General features: G+C 41.5%; 1 protein-coding gene across 15 annotated transcripts; it reads right to left on the bottom strand.

Annotated features, from left to right (window-relative positions):
- Positions 1 to 10,244: 10,244 nt before the first annotated feature.
- Positions 10,245 to 23,807, bottom strand: slc8a4a (solute carrier family 8 member 4a). Of its 15 annotated transcripts, none has more exons than XM_076101937.1 (8): positions 22,464 to 23,657; positions 21,813 to 22,327; positions 15,109 to 15,224; positions 14,100 to 14,215; positions 12,560 to 12,659; positions 11,591 to 11,593; positions 11,271 to 11,543; positions 10,245 to 10,624 (listed from the first exon to the last, which is right to left on the bottom strand). In XM_076101937.1, the coding sequence occupies exons 1-8, from the start codon at positions 23,616 to 23,618 to the stop codon at positions 10,245 to 10,247; spliced, it is 2,658 nt and encodes an 885-aa protein (XP_075958052.1). In that variant the 5' UTR covers positions 23,619 to 23,657. The 15 variants fall into 15 exon arrangements, with proteins under 15 accessions (XP_075958052.1, XP_075958051.1, XP_075958053.1 ...); XM_076101936.1 differs by lacking the exon at positions 11,591 to 11,593 and adding an exon at positions 14,839 to 14,863 and having other exon boundaries at positions 14,100 to 14,198; positions 15,114 to 15,224; XM_076101938.1 differs by having other exon boundaries at positions 14,100 to 14,218; positions 15,118 to 15,224.
- Positions 23,808 to 25,878: the final 2,071 nt, after the last annotated feature.

Genomic DNA, 25,878 nt, shown 5'->3' with positions numbered 1-25,878 from the left:
TAATGTGCTTTGAATATATTTAAAAATCTTTGAAGAATTAAAAAAAAGCACACTGTCATGGTTGCTGTGTAATCAACTGACATTGGAAACCCCAGATCTGAACACCACAAAGACGTAGTGTTATGCTTGTGCCGAGGCATCTCTGTCCACCAAATGTCCCTCCAAACTGTAATTTTCTGACATAATGGATTTGTGCAAACAAACAGTCAAAAAGACAGACAGGCATGAAAAACATATTCAGATTAATAGGCTGAGACAACAGCCGAACAAACGTGGTCTAATATTACACGCTGAAAGCCTCCGTGTGTATTTAATCGTTTTTTGTTTCAGAGTGTATTTTGACCTGAACCAGGGAAGGAGTTTCTGCTTTGTAAGAGTCCAGGAACTTGTTGGATCGAGCAAGCACACGTCCAGCGAGTCCCCAAAACATATGGATCCCGGCCAGGCCTTTTCCTCTCCGAAAAATAACACAAAAAACAATCCGACAATTCTATTTAACAGCAACATCTGTTATAGCTGCAGTGTGGTAACAACAGTCTGTTTCTTTTCCCCCCTCTGGAAATAATGCAAGACCATCTTCATATATCTTCATATCCTCGAAGAAAACCTCAAAGAAAGTAAAAGTGTGCATGAAAACATTAATAACACAGGAAACCCTGAGGCAGTCACAGCCGGTCTTGCAGAGCCATCATTTAGAAGAAGGGACGCTGAATGAAATTATCATTATTAATGGTGGGAGTCATTCTAAGGTTAAATGGATCATTTTAATTTTCAGCTCCCAGGCCACACAGAACTTATCTTCAATTGTGCGCTCCACAAATAATCCATCCCCTGTCTACCTGTTCGTTCCTATTCAGAGTCACCAAAGATTATCCCAGCATGCACTGGGTAAAAGGCAGGGCAACAGCAGAGGCCACCAGTCCATCTCATCTGTAGGCAGTTTAGAGTTTCTTCTCTACCTGAACTGAGTGTCTATAGCCTGTGGGAGTAGACTGGAGCAGCTAGAGAATATGATATGCAAACTAGAGCTGACACAATGCATCCGCAACTATTTTGAGAAGCAATCATTAAAAATTACAAACATTTTTAAAGTTCTTAAATGTTAAGATTTGCTGCTTTTCCTCGTCTTACGTCACAGCAAATTAAAGTATTTGGGTTTGGACTTTTGTTTGGACAAAAAAAAAGGACATTCTTCACTTTTTTTCTAAAGTTCTAATTTATCAAGATGATAATCCTTAGTTGCAACCCTAATATCAACTCCTCACCGGGAAGACCGGGGCTTACAAATTCATATTATTAGGTGATAATGCTGTTCATTATGCCGTTGCCTTAACTCCACACAATCATTTTGACAAAATCTTTGGCACTGTGTTCGTTCTTGGGTAGGAATCTTAAAGTAAAGTCCATAGCTGTGCATTTCATAAATAGCTTCTAAATACTGTCAGGGCCATTCAGTTCCCCTCCCTGAACAATCCCTGTTTCATTGTAAATAGATTGTTGATTAAGTCATGTTGAATTAATTTGTGTTTTTTTTTACCTTTGCATTCATGTAGAATGTAAGATCTGAATATACACTGCATCGTTCCTGAGAGATTCGAAGTCGATTTCATTAATGTTCCATTGAAGCATCACACCGTCACCGTGGTTTTAAAATGGGGAAAGCAGTGAGTCACCTTGACAGTCTCTTTTGTTCAGGCCAGAAAGCCACAAATCTGAACTAAAAGCAGCTCCAAACTGTGAGCCGGAGGGTCGGATGATTAGTTTAAACTACACACCTCAAGTGACCCTGTCATGTTACGGAGCCGTATTAACGTCAGTAACATTGGTTAATGCTGGTTTTAAGTTTTGATTTGGTTTGCATGTCCTTACACAAACTGCAGTGACTCTTATGTGTCTTGCTTGTCAAGTGTGTGTGTCCGCTCCTTCATCTCTAACACATCTTTTTACTTACTTTCAGTTCTGCTTGATTTGTGCACCACTGGCAATGCTGACAGAGACGAGAGCCTCCACTATGAAATGCACATCAATAAATCACTTGCTGATGCTATTTATAATAATGTGCTCACATGCTGCACATCTCTCCTGCCCTGCCTCTCATCCGCTCGTTGTAGCATCTCATCAGCAAAACCGCAAGCAGAAATAAACCAGCTATTAATATTTACATTCTTCCTCTGCATTGTTGTTCATAGAGCTGCTCTGCGGGCCAGCAATGGGAAATATATTAGTTCCTGTTCATACAGTCGCCAGATGGCGCACTGCCTAGTTTCTCAGTATTTTTAATGGCATCTTCGCTGCACATTCTTTGAACCTTTTTACCATGATGACAAACAAAGCTGATGTGGGCGACAGGGCCCGGGCCGGCAGGCCCGTACGGTCACTTACTCACTCCGACCAAGTGTGGATGTGTATAATTATGGTCCATTTGTTATTCCATACTTGGCTCTTTTCACATGGCTGCAGTCCTCCTTCTTCCATAAATAACACACGCTCATTACGGAGAAACAATCACAGCTGCTGACCGCCTTCGAGCAGCGGCGATCAACACGAGGATGCATTGCGTGGTTTGAACATGTGGCGTTAATTTGACTTGCGAATTAAAAATACATCGAGACACCGAGGAGGCGCCTGATTCTGTGCTGTGAGCTAAAGCGGACCAACACGTAGTGCTGTGACAGCCGCGCTGCACTCTCACGGGCTGCAAGGCCGACCGGAACGACCACCGCGATAAGTAACATTACTAAAAAAACAAAAACAAAAAAGAGAAGCATCACTTACATCAAGCGTGGCAGTCCCGAAGTGTTTTCATCATATATGCGCGGCGGAATGAGAGATCCTCATGTCGGACGGGGCTCGAGTAGCACGACCCGCTGCGTTGGTTTGATCCAGATGTGTAACACCTTCCCTGCCTGCTCGTTTGTTCATGTATTTAAAAAAAAAAAAAAAAAAAAAAAAAAAAAAAATTAGATTGAGCTTGAATAGAAGATGCACAGCTCTGCCAGACTTGAGATAAATAAGATGCATAAATAAATGTAATCAGGGGTGCTTGGCTAACTCAGCTGGCGTCACGTCTGAGCGTGTGTCACTCTGAGCTGCGGTGCGTGTGTGAGGAGACACTGACGGGGAGGTGGGCTCTATTGTCTCTACTGTGGATGACATCATCCCAGACCAATGGCGAAACACACGAGATGGGGGCGAGCACGCAGCACGTGCGCTGGTGGAGGAGCAGGAGGGGTTGTTGTTGAACCGACAACTTGCATATCTTGAAGATATCCTAGAGTGTATGACAGAGCAACTCAGTACTGTTCTGATGTTCAGTACTGTACTCGAGTAAATTTGAGGTACTTTGTGTATTTACATATTCTTTATACTTCTACTACATTACTTTTCTCAGGGAAGTAGCCTCTTGTACTTTTTATTCCACTACATTTGCTTAACAGCAGTTTAATTCATCTTTCCAAAAGTGATAAAAGCAGTAAAGTACAGAGTAATGTGCTGATAGAATAAACAAGATATACAGTATGAACAGTATGAACAGTGTGATATAAATACGCAAAATATATACAGTATATGGACAAAAAATATATACTCAGTATAAGTAATGGTAATAGTGAGATACAGATAAAAGTAGCTGGGTTTGATATGCTACAGTGTATAAATATAGGATGGACAGTGGTGGGTATGTGAAAAGAGTCATAGTGCAAATATAGCTTATACTATGGGCTATAGGATAATATTCACAGGTGGGCATTTTTCTGCATTACGAAGACTTTTACTTTTGATACTTAAGTATATTTTGCAAATATTATTTATTTATTTGGTGACATTTTAAATGCAGGACTTGTAATGGATGCTTTATATGGCAGTATTGCTATTACTTAATTAACATAATGATATATAACATGATGCAGACAAATAAAATAGATGTGTAATTTTTTTATAAAGATACCGTTAATACAGTAATATTCCATTACCATTTTAAGTTCTGCTTCAAAAACATTAGCACTAGTTACACATTTTATTTTGATTATATTAATGGGTGCATTGAACAGAAACAAATCCACATTTCTTTCCTCACAAAGGACACAGATGTCACGTTGACCAGAACATTATTTTATCATCTGAAATAGTAGAATGGAGACTCATTTTAGCAGTTAAGACCATTTTGGCGTTCACTGGTGCCAATAACGACATCAAGCAGAGATATTTAGCCATGCCAGAAGTGACAAATCCAAATGTAATAGGTTTGGCTACTGGTTTTGACAACCTACGCCGCTCCGGCCTTTTTTTTTTTTTTTCTTAGGTAGAGGTGCGTAGTTAGCAAGAGCCCCTGGTAGATGGTCATCTGTTGTTTGATCATCTTAAAGTCTTGGGCAGACCTGAAACTGGAGCCATCCTTATCATAACCCCATTGCATCATTGGTTATTCTGCTCAAATTCCTGTTACAACACCTACTTGCCACAGCCTACAGTTTGCTAGTTAGCAGTGGTGTACTGGCCATCTGGTATACTAGGACAAATCCAGGTGGATCGTCCAAAAATACATACGTTTTCATTGGTTGTCCGTCACTGTCTGTCTCCTGACCGGCCTTCTCTGTGTGCATGACATTCACATGAGCGTGCTGCATGTGTGTTCCAGTTAAACTTGTGCTCACGTCATAGGCTTGTTGTGGCTGTTAAATGTTGTTTTGAGGGTCACAACCCACGCCAATAGACAACTTTCTCCATCAGAATATGATAATGTCGTATATACTGTAGAAATGTAATCAACCCTCACCCATGATTGGGTGTGGTTTCAGAGCCCTTAGTGGATACACCCCTAGTGTTTCGGAGCAGAGAATACTGCTTATTTTTTCACGATTACCTAATTTGATATACTTGCAGATTTTTTTTTAATCATTCAAATTTGGCTAGGTTGTTAATAACTCATAAAAACACATTTATTTTTGCTTTACCCAGACTTTCAATTCCAACCATTCAGGGTCTAGACTGGGGTTTGTTTATGGACTTGCATCTATCTCTTGTGGCCTTCAAAGACCTTTTGTGGTTTTAGAAGCTCTATTAAGGATTCTCATAGATTCTGTTTCAGTTCGATAAAGACATCACCAGCTGTTGCCAAATAGCAATTTGGCTCAAACAGTCTGCCAACCAGCCGGCACTGTGCCCACTTGCAGCCTTGGAAAAAGGCCGTGGTTCAGTGTCTCACAAGATGTACATGCAAACCTCTGCATCGACACCTTTGATCGCCCAAGCTTGCTCAGGATTAGAGGAATTACAACTGAGCCGTGATTAAACCTTACCCGGTCTCCCCTACTATAGCTGCATTTGAGTTGTGCATTGGTACTGTAACTTCAGCCTCCACAGAGAGGATCAGCGCCTGCCCTTCTCGTATTGCTACTGCTACAAATACTTCTACTTCTTGACGCATTGATCCACTTGTCTCCCCCAGCCAACACTGGAGACACTTCACCAACCAGACTAAATTGAGGCCCATTCACAGCTGTGACTGTAACTTGTAAATGAAAGTCTTTCAGATTCCCAAATTAACAGCATTTCACATACCAGTGGATAATTACGGGATGTGTTTGCACCTGCTGTACTTTATTATCACATTTATACATTGTGAATTAGATAATGTCAGTGCACGTTTCAAAAACATCTGTAGACCTCTGAATGTGCTACATTAAACACTGCAGTGATGCCTGTAAGCAAAATACTCATGATCACATAAAGTATAAACAGAACATATGTATTCTGTCTTAGTAACCAATTCTCTGTTGCTGAAATGATCTAACATTCCCTCAAGAATTGTATCTTGTCCTGTCGTGTCTTGTACAGTGATTTAATTTCATTGTGAGAGGTTAGTCGCATACTTATTCATTTCAGAGCAGCAGTAATGGAAGGACACTGATGAATTTCAATATGCCTCTCTAACCTCTTCATATCTGTTCAGGAAGTTAGCTCACGATATGCGGCCAAAGTTCTGTCCACTCATCCGGTCCCAGGAGGAGTAAGTGACACCTTCTTTAAGCCTATTGAATTAGCAAAAGGGGCCTTGTATTAAGGATTTTCAATCATGATCTGTGCTAAATACTAACTAGATATATGAAGGAAAAAGTAAATGAAAAGGGGATTGTCACTTGTGTAAAACCTGAACCTTTCCCTATAACCATAAAGATATATTTTTGGAAAATATGCTCATTTGCTTTCTTGCAGAGAGATAGGAGCTTGATGGTAGCATATACGATTATGCTAACAGCTGGTTAGACTGAAAACAGTTAGCTTGACTCTGTCCAAAGGTTATAACATTAGACCATCACCTCCAGAGTTTTTTAAATCTGTTTTCTCCTGTCTCAATGCCACGCTAAGCTAAGCTAACTGGCTGCTGGCTGCTATAGCTTTATATAACCGTACAGATATGAGAGTGGTATTGATGTATTGATCCTCTTATTGTATCTAATTCACGGCAAGAAAGCAAATAATCATATTGCACAAAATGTGAAATAAACTATGCAGTTGAGTTGAGTAGCATCAACTATTGTTTTTCCACTGGGGGGCAATGCAACAAGCTTTAATACTGACATTAGGGCTGTCACCATATCAGATTTTCATTACTTCGTGACCAAAATAATTTACGATAACGATATTATTGCAATATCTATAGCAAATTAAATAAAAATCATAATAGAAATAATAATGCTGTCAGTCCAATTCATCTTTAACTTTAATTTCTGCGTTTGACTCTTTTTGGAAAAATAACTACACTCAAAATCCGAGTGTAGGGAGGTGGAGAGAGAGTCCATAACCATTACAGATATAACATGATTAAAGAGTTGCTGGATTATTTACACAATATTATCATATGTGTTATCAACATATCAATATTTCCTTTTTAAATATCATGGTTATTGTCAATACCAATATATCACAACACCTCTAACTGACATTATCTCCTTTTTAATTAAGCTTGTTAGCCTTTACATATCCAGCAGACACAGAGAAACAGCAAAAGCTTCATTTGGAGTTCTGTTTCTGGCCACCTGGTGGATATAAATCCAATATTCACTCTCCGTTTAGCTCTGTTTTTAGCTTCCACTGAAGGAAATATCTGTCCCTTTAGCTAATAAATGCTAAACTATGTTTATCATATCTGTCATTTGGTGCTGGGCAGGTACCGTACAGTAAGTTAATCAGAGCATATTCAATGAAAACAGCTCCCTACTACTGCTGGAAACAACACTGATGAGAACAGTAAAGCCAGAAAATTAAGTGTTTATTGATATCAAAATATTCATTAGTGCAGCTTTAACTAAACTCTGTTCATAGATTTGGTAGATCACTGACATATTCTTTCTTGTTGGTCACACAGCCGGCTGTTCCATAGCTGACCCCGAGAAAACAAAACAAGAGAAAACGAGAGGATTTAGGATCAATAAAGTATCACATAACTTTTTTATTAGGCACTGTCTTTACCCACTTATTCCTTCTCAGTGGGCTGGAGCATATCCCAGCATGCCCTTTGCAGCAAGTACGAAACCATTCCAGACTCAGCGTGTGCATGCATATTAAGTCCAGGGCTCATTTCCTGCTCAATACAGTCGAATGGTAGAGCTGGGAAATAGGGATGACAGATAATAATCCAATGATTGTTGGCCTTGATGAAATTGTGAGAGTTTTTTTAAACCGAACAATAGACCATCAGACTTTGCTCTCCTTCAAATTATTTCCTGTAATATGTTGTTGCTGTTGAGCATCAGGACAAACAATCATGTTGAAACCTGAAATCCCCCGACGGCACTCAGAAGTCATCAAAGACAAAGCTCGTCAGCTCAAATTTCTCTTGACTGTGGTAATAAATGATAGTCATCTGAATATGTATTTCAGTATTCCTATTTTATGTTACTTTATTCTTAAATTCCCCTGCATTCAGAGGGAGATGTTTTAATTTATGCCACAGATATTTAGCTACTTGTCATGTTAAGACTTAACCTAAAATAAGCTTATACAATGCATGAAGGATTAAATCAGTGGTCCCCAACTGTTTTGGTTTGTGACCCTCTCAGATGTTTCATTTAATAATTGTTTATTTATCACAAAAAAAGAGAAAAAAGTCCAAAAAGTGAATCAAATTAGAGAACTTTATTTTTTCTTCTTTCCAACCCTCATTAATTATCGCACGAACCCTCAAATTTATCTTGTGACCCTTCTGAGGGGTCTGACCTCTAGTTCGGGAACCACAGGACTAAACTATGAAACTGTTTATAAAGTTATTAAAGCTAGCTCCACCTCGACCAACTACAAGTAGTAAAATTCTGCATGCTTATGACTTGGTGCATTAACAATCTGATGATGCAATAACATATCACTGACAGCGCCCATTGTTCTGCAGAATTAAGCTGCCAGTCTACTCGTCAGAACTGCTTGTCAGATGGTCAAATAGCTTCGGGCGCCCCTACCACACACCACCTCTTTCCAAAATCCGTTTAACACATTAACTTTTGATACTTATAGTACATTTTGCTGATAATACTTTGACCAATGTATGGCTGCAGGATCTTTACTTGTAATGGAATAAGTTTTCATGTTGTACTGGTACTTTTATTGAAGTTAAGGATCGGAGTACTGCTTCTTCCACCACTGTCGAGTGTTGTTTTGACTGTGGTGATTTATAAGGCTGTAGTTTGTATGTACTTTGATTTGTTGCACTGCGTTCTATTATATTGTCAGAAAAAGAAAGAGTTAATATTCAGATTAATTATAAATCTAAATCGGGTAACATTGGTGAGTTTTTTAATGTGTTTTGGTTATTTGGTTATAGACCTAATCGTGAAAGACAGAGTATTCATTCATTGAAGATGTGAAATTAAGACAAGGAGTTTTACAGCATCATAAATGAGCAACATTTATTTCCACTTTTTGTACATTAAACGTGCATATCAATAAAACTAAAATTGATCATATAAATACCTTTGCTGTAATACTGTTACAATAAATATGGCTCTACAGATTCTAGGTTAAATAAAAAACAAACTTCAATATCAACTGCTGTGCGACACAAGGAGACACTTTTAAGGAAATACTCGACATGTCTTTGCTTTTAGCACATTGTTTCATCCCAGATGATGGACCTGTTCGGTGATTGTGCAATTATTAAGATCTAGTTACACTTCCTAGACTCATTTGACCCTTTGCTCTCTGCTGTGCTTTTTCTAAACTGAATTTGAAAAATGTTCACATGTGTCAGCGTGACAGATACGAAAACTGATGTCCATCTCATATCCGTACTCAGGCTGCACTTGTGCAAACAATGACAAAATAGTGCCATGCCTTTCGCCAATTTGTGCTGGAGAGCAGAGGTGCACGCACACACACACACACCATACACGTACCTTACACACACGCAAAAAAAATCTATATGTGCTCAAAGAATTTATACTTCATAGACAATTTTAAGATTGATGTTGTAAAAAAAAAGCATTTTTAACCCTGGCTATGTCACACATGATACTGATTGAAAAAGCTTTGTGGGAAAGGGGACCAGGCAGTGAAGAGATTATGATACAGCTGTGATTCACATGTACAGGAACACATCAACACATCAACAGCCATATCAAAATATTACATACAGTACTTTAAAATAGATTACCAAGAAACTCTTAATAAGATCACGTGCAAAAGTAAACAAACCTACTCTTTCACAAAACTCCCACGCACAATGTTCATCGTTTACATGATATACAATGAATAATTAATGAATAGATAGAGTAATAAATATCAACACACAAATATATCACGTCAGCCTCAGTAATGGCTTTCATTTTATGTAAATGTCAATATAACGTCATCCCATGCACTTTTAACTTTCCATTTAATAACACCCTTAGAAATATACTGCTCTATTCTTGTGCTTTCTTAACACTTAAAAACCCAAGTGATAGAAGGTTTGATGCGATTTATGCCGATAGCAGTGGTTAGATAAATGTTCAGTGGAACATAGCAGTTCAAAAAAAGGAAGAAAAGTCAAGAAAGGGTTTATTTTCAGTGGCTAAAGCTATACTTCACAGCATAGTGGGTGGCAGCAAAGTTCCAAAGTCCAAAGATTCAAAGTCAATCAAATATTGCGCGGTATCAATAATAACTAATGATACACATAGTTATAAACCTTTGTGGAAATAGACAAAAACAGAGAAAAAACACGTTCAATAGACTGTAAAAACAAGGAGAGGAGCCGTGTCTGTGTGTCTCCCTCAGAAGCTAGGCAGATGGCAGTAAGCCTCCAGGGAGGACAACAGGATATAGATGAACCAGAGGGAGAGGAACATGAAGAAGGTGAGGAGCTTGGGTGTCCGTGGGCCCCCAAGCTCTCCGCCTGCCACGCTGGGACGCCGGCGGTAGAGCAGCACCATGACACACACCAGCGCCATGGAGGTGAAGACGGTGACGGAAAAGGCCAGGGAGCCTGGGTCCACCTTGAACACCTCTCCTTTGCTCTTCCAGTAAACGGCAGCGATGGTCCACGCCACCCCGATGCCCAGGAACACATTCACTGCATTGCTGCCCGTCACGTTGCCGATGGAGGCGTCAGCGTATTGGTCCTGGATGGCAGCCACTTTACTTGCAAATGTGTCTGTGAAAGAAAGAGAGATATGACTTAAGCATGAAGAAAGAAATAGAAAACAGTAATTTGTTTTCAAATCAGCCTCCTGGTGGAGAGTGGAGATTAGTGGTGTGCACAGACTCTGACAAGGACCCTCCCTTAAACCCTCAACTACCAGGAACTTTGGACAAATATTACAGGTATTATGAAATGAAATAACTCATGGGGCACAAAGTGAGTCAGTTAATTTAAAATAAGCCAAGAGATATGGAGCATAAAACTTTATCTTTGTGGTAGAAAATTGGTATGCGATAGTGTGGTAGAGAGAGAGAGATTGGATAACTAACCTGCAAACTTGAAGGAGTGTGTGGGGCTAACTGAGCTGTCAACGACTAATTTTCATATTCTTATTTGTGCCTCGCTGTGGCAGTGTTTAGTGCAATGGGGATACAATTAGGCAGCACAGAGAGACTAACAAGTGAAACAGGCTTTATCTTTGTTTACAACTTGTTAATGTTCAAGACAGGGGCTCAGGAGAGAATTACTCTGACAGCACAGGCGGAGTTAGAGGTTACACAAGTTTTCCCAGGCAGCTGCTTCTACTGCCCGCACAAACCCCAAGAGGAAACCCAGGACAAGTCTACCGTTAGAGCTGTTGGAAACCACAGACGCCCACCTGGAACAGAGGTGCCTAGGGCCACGAACACCACAGCGGTGACTGAATCTTTGAGACCCACGGTGCAGCCGAAATGACAGGCCAAGTCCCCGGTCACAGCCGTCAGAGCGCCGATGAGGGAAATGGACACGATGAAACAGGCCCAGCCATTCCAGTACTCAGTGGGTGGGACAAAAGCGAAGAGGACTTTCCAGAAAACTGTCAGGAAGTGCATAATGTAATCAAAGCAGGAGGGCAAACGTTCCTCCCCGCTCTCTTCCTCGTCATCGTCACCTGAGAAAGAATAGATGCGTGAAGGCCTGCAAAATACGTACCAAGACCTGCTGCGTCTGCCTTCTCTTTTGACAGACTATCTGAAGACCGTATCCTGCAGTGTAGAGAACTGAATCATGGTGTGTATCATCTCATCTAGCTGTGACATCACATCTCAGTTCATGAATTAATATTGAATCATAAAACAGTAAATAGGTCCAGTTAATACAATCAAGCTTAGATAACACCCCCACCACATGTAAGACATTTGACGAATGTGTGGGAGCTAACCCTTTCAAATCATTACATTAAATCTGTAAATATAGCTACGACTACGAGTGATTGAGACATACATATAGGCAGGAAGCATGCTTATATACAAGCATATATATATATAGAGAGAGAGTATGCTTCCTGCCTATATATGCCTATGTTATGAAAATATGAGTGACCTCAACCACAGAGAGAAAGAATGCAACCGAGAGAAAGGAGCGTATTAACAGAATGACACTGATCTGGTGTCGACTGTACGCTTTTAGCCTAAATGCTGTGTGCGCTAGTGCAGACCTAAAAGGTTCACAAAGTGAATGGCTTTTGAAAGGGCAAAATAAAAAGGGTTCACCATACCACATTCATAATACATAAATACTTCAGAGCCATTAATTGTCCAGGCAGAGCTTGGACAAGTTTAGTTTTTATGTTGAGCCACACAAGGAATTCTCCACATCATGCATTTTTAATAAAATGTCTGGGTTAAAATGGAGTAGCAAATAAGTACCTAATTGCTAAAATATATTAAAACAGGCTCTGTTTTTGTAATCTCTTTCATTCATTATCCAGTAAATTAGGCCTTTCTTTAAATTCCGCCAAACTGGAGCCTTTGGGAATTTATTAAACAAGTATCTGAAAGAGACATCACCACAGTGAGGCCTTTAAGAAGCAGCTGGTGGGCCGGATCCAGCCTGCAGACTCAATCTTCCACAGGTCCGGTCTCACAGGGATGAACAGAGGAGACATTTCACAAAGCTGCGACTCACCTGCACTGACAGTGACAGCACTAACAAACTGCTCCCTCCAGCTGCTGCTTCCCACCACCAGAGCCAGGTTCGTCTTCTTAATCAGCTTGTCTACTGTGCTCTGTAGACGGCCACGAGGACAAAGAAAGCAAAAGGACAGGTTGTTAGTAGCCATCTCTTTCCAGTCAAGCAGTATCAATATAATCTTAATCTTAACTGTCATATGAGACTAGGGACGCTGATGTGGTAAATTAAGGTGCAATTAACCAAGTCACTCTTCCCACTCTGGTGCACAGTGAGTCACCAAAAGAGATGCAGGGAAAAGGTACATCGCCAGCATAAAGCTGCTTTACACCAGTGCAGAAAGTAGAGCCGTTAGTATCAACACATGAAACTGGAGCCTCTAAGTATAAGTGCAATATCATGTTACAGCTTGAATCTGGTCTTAAAGGGGAACACCACCAATTTTATGCATGAAGATCAGTTTACTTTTTCAAGATGACAACTCAAAAACTGTTGGAAAATGGCTCTGAGAGGAGCTTTTTAAAGTCTGAGAAAATCACCCTAAAAATGTCATGGTGGTGTCATCCCAGGGGACGGCCGGGGTGGAAGGCCTTATATGTTTTTGGGTTCTCCGTGCATCTGTCCATTTGTCCGGACGTATGTACAATTGTCGTGAACTCAATATCTCAGGAACGCCGAGAGGAAATTTCTTCAAATTCTTCAAAAAGGATGAACTGATTAGAATTTGCTGAGCAAATGTCATTCAGAGGCCATAACTCAAGACATCGTATGCTAATTATGACAATTTTGCCCAAATGTCTAATAGGATAAAATGATGAAGTGATGACATTTTGGACAGATATGGATGTTAACTGCAACTTGACATACAGCCATGATGCGGTAATTCTTGTTTGAGTTTCTAAGTCAGGATACCTCTAACTTTATGGCAGTGCAATACAAAATTGACGGAGAAGCCCTTTGAATGCTGCATTACGTTTAAAATGTTACTTTTTTCTCAATTTATTTGACTATTCAAGCTGGATGAAATGATGAGTGACTGACTTTACTGCCAGAGCCATTAGTTACATGCACTTCATCAATTATGTATCACCCCTGCCAAGTTAGATGACATACGAATACCTAACAGTCATACCCCAAATATTATGACATAACAGATATTGCTGTAAGAGTCAGAAATATCAATGTTTTATGTTGGCACCACGCCCCAGCTCTAACTGTGTTGCAGTATGAAACACATGAACAAACTACTGAACAAGGTCAGCATGGACAGAAAAGAGAGGATAATTAATAGAGAGTTATGAGCTCCCAGTGTCTTCAAAATATTTAAATTGAAGGCGGTGACTGCCTCTCTGGTGTCCAAAGAACTGCTTTGATGGATATTCAGTCGGAGGAGAGAAGGCAAATCTTGTAAGAACAAACTAAATATTGGCATTCATCAGTCCATAGCAGCTTGTGAGAAGTATTGAAGTACGCAAACATCAGTGTGATAGGTGAGTAGGGCTCTGACGTAAATAAAAAGCTGTTTATTTTAAGTTACCTTGAATTCATAGGACTCCTCAATTACCACTTCCAGCTTAGTGTGCTCGCCCAGACAGGGGCAGCCCATCTTTGACACGTCCTCCAATCCCGCTGCTGTCTTGTTATCATTGGTGTCTCCTGCGCCAGAGAAGCAGGTGTGTAAACTATCAGCCAGTACTTCCCACATGGGGGATTTGCTACAATATGAGATACCGTAAAGCAAACCCGGTGTGGTTGGATGAGTTAAGCATACTCAGGATCACATGTGACATTAGGATGAGTGTTAAACATGTGCTGTGAATGGAACACATCGGTTATATTTCCAAGTACTGCCTGATTCATTTCAGGTAGTTTAACAAAAAAACATCTTACTATATTCCATTTTAGTTTGTGATCATTCCTAAAATGCTCTTTGTTTGTATGCATCCAAGAACTGATTATTTCGATGATGTGGCATTGTTGACTTCATTTTTTGAGGATCTTATGGTGGGCATGGGCATGCTAGTAATACAATCAATATCACAAAGTTGATGGAAAAAACTTTAATTTAAAACAGATGCCCTTCATGGATGGGGGATATTTGCAATATTCAAATGACAAATTACCAAATCTGAAATAAATTGTGTTTCTATTTTCTTTTGCAATGTTGTCAGCCATTACAATACATTTACAAAATAGGATTAATGTGCAACTGTGTAAGGCATTTAAAAAAAAATGAACCCATTATGAATAACTCCTTTGTGCCTTATAGCTCTAACTTTGATCAAACTACTTGAACCCGAGCTGTTTTACAGAGCAACAAATAAACCTTGAGTGCTGCAGCATAAAGCGTGGCCATGAAATGCACCAAAGAGATCACACCTTAGAGTTTCCCCAGAGTCAAGAGGAATTTGCATCAATGAATATAAACTGCTCTAGCCCAAGAATTAAAATTTAATATAAACGACAGGGGACGTGAAATAATGTTTAGTCCAGCCATAAAAATGATGAGGAAAATCCCTCTGCTGCTGTAGCATGCAGCTGCGTGCTCAGCTCACCGTGTCTCTGTCCCACATCCAGCAGGATGGGCTCCTCCAACACAATAGTGAAAGTCTTGTTCTTCTCGTACTCCTCGTCATCAATGACCTTCACATTCAGCATCTTCCTGAAAGCAGAGGGGGGTCAAGGAACAAGGAAAGGATGGAGCCAAACAGAGATGCGGGATTGAATTAATTAGCATTATTTAGGAAATATCAGCAGCATTTAATATGCGTTAACCCGCAGTTTGCAGTTGTTACTGAAATGAAAAATATAAAAAATATTCCACGCATCTAGTAAGAGTAGTTTCTAATGCTAAGGCCGTGCTTTTGTACGTATACAAACTGTGTAAACTGCCTACACAATGAATTGTGAAATATAGATGTTAGCCAAGAAGATGGAAGCTGGAGATTTGTTACAAATTAAGAAATATCCTGTAGTACAGAACACTCTGTAAAACATGAATATAGATACAGTATATATGTATATATATATATTTCCCAGCACCCCACAAGAGGGCGGACTCCTTCTACACCATTAATTCCATTAGAGCAAAAGAGAACCATAGCGAGATAGCTCACACCCCTCCCACACACTTCAAGCTATAAGTCATCGGAAATTGGATTATTATCTTGTTCTCAGTGGAAATCAAGCACCAGCGATGTAGGAATCCATGCAGGTTCAGGCAAACTCTTAAGACATATTTAGAAATACAGCTTTTTTTACTGTTAAATCTGAGTGCTACGTGAAAACACGTGAGGATGTGGTGTCAAACTGTGGCCGACATGTTTGCCTCAGCCCGCTTCATTCTCCCACACTGTCACAGTGAGTCTTTCTCTCCCTCTCCCTCCATCTCCCTAATGATATGTGGGTGGCTGTCTATTTCTGTCTACTCATGTACACTCAGAATTCGACAACACGCTGGTAGAGCCTTTTGCTTGCGGAAGAGAAGAAGTTTATTTTAAACACGAGTGGTACGTCATCTGCAGTCTGATGTCAAGGAAAGTCATGCCAGTGGGAGCAAAGGGAATCGCAGTATAGCCTAAAGTCCTTACAATGGAAAAGAAAAATAGTTTATCTTTTGAACAAGATGTTATTTCAAGTGCGATATGTACAGGGACACAGTAAGTTTACTTTAAAGCCTCGTGGAAAGGCCTTCAAATAAAGTGTGGATCAGTTGCTATGGACTGTATTCACACAGCAGCCGTTTTTATATAAGTCTACATACCACTTTAGGCAGATCCTGTTTGTCCTTAAGTGTATGAAGATATAACAGGCAGGAATCAAACAATCATTAACACTTCGCAGACCTCTCGCTAAAAGACAAGAAATGAAAGGCTGTCAAAAAGCAGCAGGGAAGTTGGTTCACATACTGCATTAGGATGATTAGGTGGCAATTTAAATCTCAACCTATACCAGAGTCTAATAGCAGGGTTTATAATAACACGAAAAGTGAACAAAATGACTGCTTTCAGTTTGGATTTTTGATAAGTTCTGTATCAATTCTGAATGTGCCTGAACTCTAAACCCGCTACCACGCCGAATATAGCTCATGGAAAACCGGCAATCAAGAAACCAAACTAACTGAAAAAGTATTACATGTTAAAGTAATACAACCCAGTGGAGCTTTGTTAAAGTGTGTGGCTCCCATGTCTCTGAAGTAGGTTCAAATTTGCTACTAGCGAGCTAGTAGCAAATTTGCTAGCGAGCTAGTAGCAAGTAGGCTAATAAACTAGTTAAAGGAACATTTTGGGAAATTTGCTTTCTTACTGACAGATGAAAAGTTCCGTACCAGTCTTGTGTCTTTACTCTAATATATAAAGCTGCAGTTGCAGTTTGTTAGCTTAGCATAAAGACTGTAAACTCTATGACATTGTTCCGTCTCGTGGTATCTCAGCAAGTTAGCGTATTTCCAAAAATATCTTTCTATCCTTTGAAATCGTTGGTGGATGCTTGAGATGCTTCTTGTCCGACAGTCTTGCTTGGAGTTTGAAATGGTCAGTGTAAGAATCAGGTTAAAATGGTAAAGCTCATCCCAGTTCTGCATGTCGATGTGCGCTCTCATCACAACAGGCACAGTCGGAATCTATCTAGACTCTATTTAGAATCTATTACCTACTGCAAATCACATTTCACAGTTTATCATCTCGGTCCGCCTGTCGGATCCATACTAAGTTTCTAAAAAGCCATATTGGGTAACATACCCTGCTATTGTATCTGTTTGATGTCTGTTTCACCTTAAACAAACAATCTGTACTGCATGTGTGGAAAGTCGGACTGGCTGTTTTAATGAATACCATACGAATGTAGAAGGCTCAGTGCTTATTTCTTTGATTTTTTTTCGAGCCGTCTATTGACTGTGGAAATCTGGATATGTTTTGTTTGTGCATTAGGTCGCTGGATTGTCCTGAGCGGAGGGAAAACCCGCAGAGGCCCTATAGGGATATGGCTTTGCAGTTGAGACTTTCACCTCTGAAAAAAAAAGGACGGCAGCTGTGTGAACTTGTTTTGGGAGTTTCCCGCTCCTCCACATAGTGCGTCGGTTTGGTTAGGATGCTCCAGTTTCCTCCCACAGCCAAAAGACATATACAGAAAGTCATGAGGACTGGAGTCTCCAAACTGCCCACAGGTATAAGTGTGAGTGATTGTATGCCTCCATGTTCACCCTTGGAGAGTATCTCTGCTTTCTGCACTCTGCATGTTGGGGATAGGCCTCCTGAGAGCCTGACAAAAAGGACGCCAGCAGGGAGAATGAGTGAATGCAAAAATGCATGACAGTATTTCAAATGCCTACGACTGAACAGGTGCACTGCCATTCAGTTGAAGAATCATGGCTCAAACCAATATGTCAGCATGTGTCTGCCTTGCTGAAGTGTCCTTGAGCAAGTTACTGGAACTCTACCAGCTCCAGAGAGACTGCATTGTAGCTGAATATGAACACAAAGCAGAAATGTGTTTCTCATATCTGCAGCATTACATTGTCTCCACTATAAAATGTTGTTGGGTTATTATGTACAGGATATTCATACAGAAACAAAAGGTTATTGACATTGATAATGATATACGACTCTTATCATAACTTGAACTTGCAAATATTGTGCGGCAACATAATTGAGAAGGGCTGCTGAATGATATCTAAACTACTGAGCGAGGACAATTTCAACATATAACACAACAAGACTAAAGCTGCCAGCTATGTCATTCAGAACTGCAGAAATGTGCGGCCCCATATTTAAAAAATGTTTAATGCGTCTCCTCCTGCTCTATGACGGCCCGCTTTTAACTGCGTCTAGAGTGTAGCTTTTTCCAGAACTATAAACACTTTTGGGCTTGTTCAGACTGCCACCTCAAATCGGTTTTGTTTTTTTGGTATATCCAGATTATATCCAGTTTATAGACATTATAAAATATGGATGTAGTCTCTGTGACGTCACCAGGTTTCTGAAAAGCCTGTGTTGCCATCTTGGCAGTGACACACAGCCTCACTCTACAAATAGGCAAAGAGGTGGATCGTCTGGGAGCTGAAGCGTACTGGTATGGCACCCACCTGTCGCCCAAAGTGGCGACACCCTCAATTAAGCCTAATCTTAAAGGAGCCATACACGACATGCAGGATATTATTATAGCAGCAAACAACTATTTGCAAAGGTAGAGTGGAGTAATTTCCACTTCAGCAAAGAATGACGTCGCTTCACTCTCCCTATGTGTGTGTTATTATCCGAGCTTCTCCTTGGTGAGCGTGACCCGCTGGCTTGCTCACCGCCGCAACTCTGCACTCCTTTGATGTGGCAGTTACAGATGATAACATGACCCTATACCCTGCCGCCGCTGCTCCACTTTTGTGTGTTTCTCAGGAAGTGCAGAACGATATTGATGCTGACTACATTAAGCGTGAGAAATAAAGAATATCAGGGTACTGATTTCCCTTTTCAGAAGTGATCTCCTCACATCTCTTTCATCTAAGCTTATATAACTGCCCCCGTTATCCACCTCAGCCTCAACTAGTGTGTAAGTGCCACACATTTTGAGGCGCTAACGAAAACAGATACAAGAGGAAGCTACACACACGCATCAAAGGATCTTTGCAGATCTTCCTCTAATCCATAAACACAGAATGTAAAACGGTTCAGCCTGTTTATTTTCGCTCAGAGGTTTGTGTCTGTATCATAATCTATTTACTGCAGTGCAGAATTTAGATGGTAAATTATTATTTAACTGCACGGCCGGATTTTAAACCGTTCCTCCTGGCTCCACGCCACAAGCTTAAAAACTAGCCTTCCTCCTCTCTCGCTCCTCTGCATGCTCAAACATCGACCGGGACTGGCATATGTACAGAAAGACACACAAAGCAAGATGCACTGTAACACACGCACACACACACACACGCACACACACACACGCACGCACACACACACACACACACACACACACACACACACACACACACACACACACACACACACACACACACACACACACACACACACACACACACAGACAGAGCTGCCTGGAGGCCTGCTGCCGAGTGTCAGCTCTTTGTCCTGAATGCCCAGGGAAACACTTGGGTGAGAAAAGCCAGCTTTGTTTGAAGGATGAACTTTGGCAGCCTGCTGAGCAGTGAGATATGGGAAGATATACATGTAACACGGAGCATTGGCAAGCTTTTCTGCATAAATACATGCATGGATACTAAAAGCCCAAATCCTTTAAATGTGATGCGGTTTCACCTGCATCTTTTTACAGGACTGGCGGAACGCTCCGAATTAAACAACCTCATGAAATATTCAGTGCGACTTGGAGATCTGAGAAGCATTAAGCAGGAACAAAATGTGATAGTGTACAAGACTTAGGTCCTTGAAAATCTGTTCAACAGGGGAACTTTGGCTCAATTGATAAATACACTGATGAATATCTTTATGTGGCAAATAGAGATGTATGCTGCCTTTCTTTCTCTAACCTTCTTAGGTATTTAGATTCAAAATACAGCTGGCTAAAAAGATAAGTAAGCTGCTGTGATTTGACCCGACTGGACCGGGCAATTCTGACTCAAGCTCTGAGCCAGACCTTTTTACCTATGATCAGAGTGCCCCTGCATTCGCCTTTAAGTCCTTGTTTGTTATTCAGAGGAGCGCAGGGGCAGTGGAGAAAAGCTTTGGCATTTCCCCGTTGCTTTTGGGTTTTCTTTTCATCCATTTTCCCAGAGCAAACTGTCCTGCTCTGCTGGATCCTGCTCTGCACAGTCCTTCCTCTCCTGCTGCACGGCGGCTGTCGAGAGAAGCATGACTCCAGATAATATGAAGTGTGCAGATGCTTGTGTCACTGTCAGCTTGCTACAGTTAGATGAACAGATACTTGGCTCTGTAGGTGAGGATTTTGTCTAATGCTCAGTCTCCATTTGAATGCAGATACAGGCTGCCAGCTTCTAATTTTCATGCTATGCACTACTGTCTCATTAACCACAGCTTCTGTTGCCGCCTGCGCTGCGTGGAGAACTTTTGGGACTCCTTTAACCCCTCTTCACGCTCTTTAATTGCTTTTGATGCTCAAGAAGCTCTTTTTAGTTCCCCTTTGGAGCGACATTTTGTTTGATGTGGGTTTGAAGTGGATTCAGCGCACAGGCATACACTCTTAAAAAGACACAGAAAAATGCACAAAAAGCAAGCAAACATGCAGATACATGTGCACAAGCAAACTGACAAACACACAGACACATATATAATAACACCTCACCTTTTTCGCGAGGCCAAACATACAAATAGAGAGATCTGCATTCTCTTTGACACAGCGTATTCACCTGCCTTTCCTCCCACTCAGCCGACCTACACAATACACCTACACACGAGCCCTGAAATGCTCCTCACACAGACGGAATCATCTGACACATTCCATTCCTTTGTTTTGTCCTTTGGCGTGCTGTAAAACATTTTCATGTGATGAGCTTGATACAGTTCAGTTCTTTTTTAACTAAAAACAAAAAAAAAACACTGCTGCGGATAATTGCCAGCTCCTTTGCTCATCACATCATGAAACAAACACAAGTGTACTCGTCATGCTGCCAAACCCTCCACACAACGTTGAAGAGAAAAGCTGGAACAACATCACACCGTCACCTCTCTCTGTACTCTTCCTCCCTGCTCTTTTTATATGCTTCTCTGCTGGTGCATCCACGAATCCTTTTGTTGAAAATATCACACAGGTCTCCTTGCATACACTTGTTTCATTAGCTGCTAGACCCTCATCCCCTCCTCTCTGTTGTGCATTCACCTGCCTGATACTCTTTCCTCTGCTCTGTCGCTAACATGTACTTCCTTTGTTTTCTGCAGTGGAGTTTTTATTTCTCTGCATTAGAATGAACTGCACAGAAATCCTGTGTTAATTCATTCATTGAAGGCTGCTTCTATGCTTCTTCTTCTTCTTCTTCTTCTTCATTTCCTTTTTTTTCCCTTTTACATCATCTCAATTGTTTCATTATCTGTCTCACAATTATATCCTCTTATCCTCCCACGTCCTTGCTCTGAAAAATCTAAACTTCTCAGAGCCAACATATCTATGACTCATAAAAATAGTCCCTTTATCCTTTACCAGAATAGATCATTTACAGTAATCTAGCAGGACTGTTTAACATGTCAACATGGGGGCTGTGATGTTTGATAAAGTGATGAGAAGCAGCAACAAGTCATCACATCAAAGAAGAAAAGGAACAGTTGTCACTCACATGGTCTCATCGTTCTGAAACTCCAGCTTGCCGGACACCTCATCGTAGTCCTCCCCGGCCTTGGCGGTGCCCTCGGCGGTGTGGTAGGGCACCGCCACCTTTCCCCTCGCCCCGGACGTTCGGTGAACCTTCACCTGCATGTTGCCGATGCTCTCGCTGACCCTCATGGACTTGCTTTCGAACGTAAAAATACCAGCGTGGTCGTCGTCATAGATGGTAACCGTGGCGGTGGGAGCGCTGCCCAGGGCTGCCTTTGGAGGAACATGGGAGGTGCCCACCGTGCTGTTGCTGGAGGTGATGGAGCTTGGCTCCAGGACGGAGACCTCAGCCCGGTGCGCGATACGTGGATTACTCAGACGCACGTAGAAGTGCTCATCCTCTTCAAAAATATCATCATCAATAACGCCAACAGTGAACTCTTTTGTTGTCTCACCAGGCTTGAAGACCAAAGTGCCCTCAGCAAACTCGTAGTCTGAGCCGGCATTGGCAGTCGCATCCTCGGTACGGTAGTCCACCTGAGTGGCACAAGCAAAGAAGAAAGTTTAATGGAGTTTTAATAAAATGCTGAATTATTAATATATCTTATCCCTCAAGCAATTGAATTTGATTGTAAATCGAGCCTGAGCTTTTACAATCATTACTTCTTATTACCTTCACAGTGCAGCCACTTTCTCCTCCATGCCGGGTCACTGACAGCTTCAGTGAGCCGCAGTTCTCAAAGCACTGGTAGTGAGAGGTTTCAAACTGCAGGTAGATGGTGTTGGGATCTTCCTCTTGCCCAGTGGCCTCATGACAGCTCACCACTTTCCTGGCCTGGTCGGCGGCGTGCTTTTTCAAGATGTTCCCGGCTCCGATCATCATACGCGTGGCTTGAATGCGATAGAAGGCCCGGCTCTTCTGTTGATGGACCAGCACTTGGTAGTTGGCCATCTCAATCAGCTGCTCCATGTCCTTCTCCGGGTGCCTTTGTTTTAAGTCTTTTAGATTGCGAGCCATATCCCGTCGGGCCTCATCCTCTTGAACTTGCTCCGCACTCATCCCTCCACCTTCCTCCACCCCTTCCAGCATTCCATCCAGAGCCTCTTTGGGGTCAGTGTGGGAGTTCACACCCGGGCCGTCCATCTCCAAGTCCATTTTAGTGAACATGGCATCTCCCTCGGACTCAATGATAATGCCACGGGTCTTGTCGGCACGATACCGCTTGTGGACGTACTTGTAGAAAAGCAGGCGCCGGTCTGCAATCCAGGCTTGCAGCACACAGAGAGGGAAGAAGAGGAAGGTGAGGACGGCCTCCCAAACCTCCACCTCTCCGGGGGAGACCACAGAGAGAATGAGATACAGCCAGATGTAGGCGAACACGCTCCAGGCAGCAGTGACAAAAAACACCCGCAGGTGCTTTACCTTGCGAGTTTCATTTTCTGGCACCACATAGACACAGATAGCGATGATAATGAACATGTTGAATGCAGCGCTGCCCACAATCGTGCTGGGACCCAGAGATCCAGCCTCGAAATTATGACCGACCACTTCAATGACGGAAAGCAGGATCTCTGGCGCAGATGAGCCCAGCGCCATCAGAGTCAGGTTGGATACGGTCTCATTCCAGATGCGGACAGTAGTTGTCGTTGTCTCACCGTTGGGCTTCTTAATCGTGATCTCCTTTTCCTGAGAGGTGATTACTTCGATAGAAGACATGAAGCGGTCTGCGATAATGGACATGCCCAGGAACATGTATATTAGGGCTGCAAAGTAAACAATGGCGCGTGCCACCTTGTCACCCACCGCAGGGTTTTGGGGGTTCCACATGGGCAGCACCACGCCCTCGGAGCAGTTATCAGTACTGGAGCAGTTGCCTGGTGTGCTGTCAGTATCTTCATGGCTGGCGCTGCCCTGGGAGAAATGAGTGACTCCTGGGAGCAGGACCAGCAGAAAGGAGATAAACATGCATGGCGTGAAAGTGGGAGTGAAATTCAGGATACTCTTGTGCAGAGACATCGCAGCGTGATGATGCTTGCAGTCTTCTGATGCCGGAGTTCAATCCACGTCACATGTGAAGGTCTATCCAAATGTCTGAAAGACAGAAGAGTAAGATATTTGCGTGTAGGATGAGATCGTCACATTCCCTGCGTCAGATGTTCACCACTCAGGGTTCTATTCCTTCTGTAACCTGGACAAGCATATAACATCACAGAAGTACTCACAGTCATACTCTTTTGCATGCAAATGACGTGGGATCCAACAGTTTCGTCGGTTCGAGTTTGGAAAGCCAGAAATATTGGCACCTACTAATCATTGAGTCATTGGTATTGAACTACCGTGTCCAACACCCACACACATAATGTGGTCATTCGGTGCTAAGCAGCGGTAGAAATGTTACCCTCTGCACCTGTAGTATTGAGGGAAAAAGTGACTCAGTCCACCATGTATTGTCAAGTTAGAGGGGATTCTAAAAATAATCTTCACTGACAGCATAACAAGGAAAGAGCAGTTGTTCTTAGGCAGCATCCCATACCTACCGATAAAGATATTATAAGATTATTCAAAGGAGAAACAATCCTGATCTCTGATGGAAGTGCAGCATGCCTCTCAACTCTACTCTGCAATATATTGTTTAATGCAAACATTTTAGTAAACACCCTTTTTTTTTTGCATTTTGCACAAGCCATTTAAACTATGTCAGGGGACAACTTAAAATAATTTCACAGTGGTTTTCTTGGCAGCAGAGTGGCCATAAACAGCCTGAGTGAACAATTCAGGGAGTACTGCATCAATGCTCAATGCAGGATTAACATGTGCATCGATGTGAACAGAGGAAAGGAGAGGGGAAAAAAAAGCCCAGGAATGTAATCTGGTGCTTCCTAATTAAAATGTCAAGACCATCTCCATCTCAAAAACAGGTTGCCTACCTACAGCAGAAGAGATTTGACAATGCTTTATGTACAGCACATGCTCTCATTGACATGCAGCAGAGAGTAGCTGCAATATCCACTCTGACCTGCATAACTAGAGTGCACGTTTTCCATCAAGGCAACATTTCAGGGTGAAGCAGCACAGCACAGATGTAGTAATTAAGTTGTCTTTTTGTTTGTTTGTTGCCTTATAAATAAAAGATAAACAAATGATGTTTGTGCAACAACAGAATTATGTTACAACTCAACACATGTCTGCTGATCAGAGTGAAACATCAGCTAATTCAGCACCATGGACAGCGACTCACGCAACAATCAGGAGCAACACAGTGAAACAAGAAACACATGATCCTCAGTCTAGTTTACAAAGAATATTTCCTAATTATTAATTATTAATTATTAACAAATACATTTCAGAAAGTCCTGGATACTGGCAATATATATATAACATTAGAGGCAAGAGTACAAGATTGTGTACTTTCATCATTGATTCCTTCCTATAACACAATATAATACTGCTTTCCTCTGGCACACAACCCTGCACAAATTTTGAGTGGGTGACGTTTCTATGGTAAAAGCAAGCTCGCCTAACTGGTCGTTATACAGGAATAAAACAGCACAATAGGAACAAAAGGTGTCTACATTTTTTTTTCTTCCGTCCTATTGGTGCCATACGCAGATCATCACTATGCATTCCTCTCTGAAATCTAACAATAAGCTAACAAGGTCCAGAAACATAGAGATACTCTGTCTTGTTTCCCTGAAGAATCCAGGATTTATTAGTCAACGCAACTGCCAAGCGCACAGTTTTTCCTCCTTACATTGATAATTTAAGTCTCACCAAAGACATTAGATTCCAAGCTGGATCTCCACCAGTACAGAACTACAATTCTCTGCAGATATTCAACATTCATTTATTGATTAACCACCTCAGTGCAAGATGTATACCACTGAAACGCCCAGCAAGATGCCACTTTTCCATTTCATTAAGTTTCTCATTTAACCTTAAAAAATTCCCAAATTATCCAAATCCGAAAAAAAGCCCCTGACCCAATTAAAATGATGATGATTTGATCCTCAAACGTGTTCCTGTTTGCTAAGCAGAGGTCTCAGGTTGGCAAGTAAACACTTGTACATAATGAGTCACACTTTGATGC

This window comes from Anarhichas minor, unplaced genomic scaffold (genome assembly GCF_050575085.1).
Source record: "Anarhichas minor isolate MPS153535 unplaced genomic scaffold, ASM5057508v1 ptg000027l, whole genome shotgun sequence".
Classification (NCBI taxonomy): Eukaryota; Metazoa; Chordata; class Actinopteri; order Perciformes; family Anarhichadidae; genus Anarhichas; species Anarhichas minor.
The sequence above is the reverse complement of the archived record's forward strand: the minus strand, read 5'-3'. Positions and strand labels throughout refer to the sequence as shown.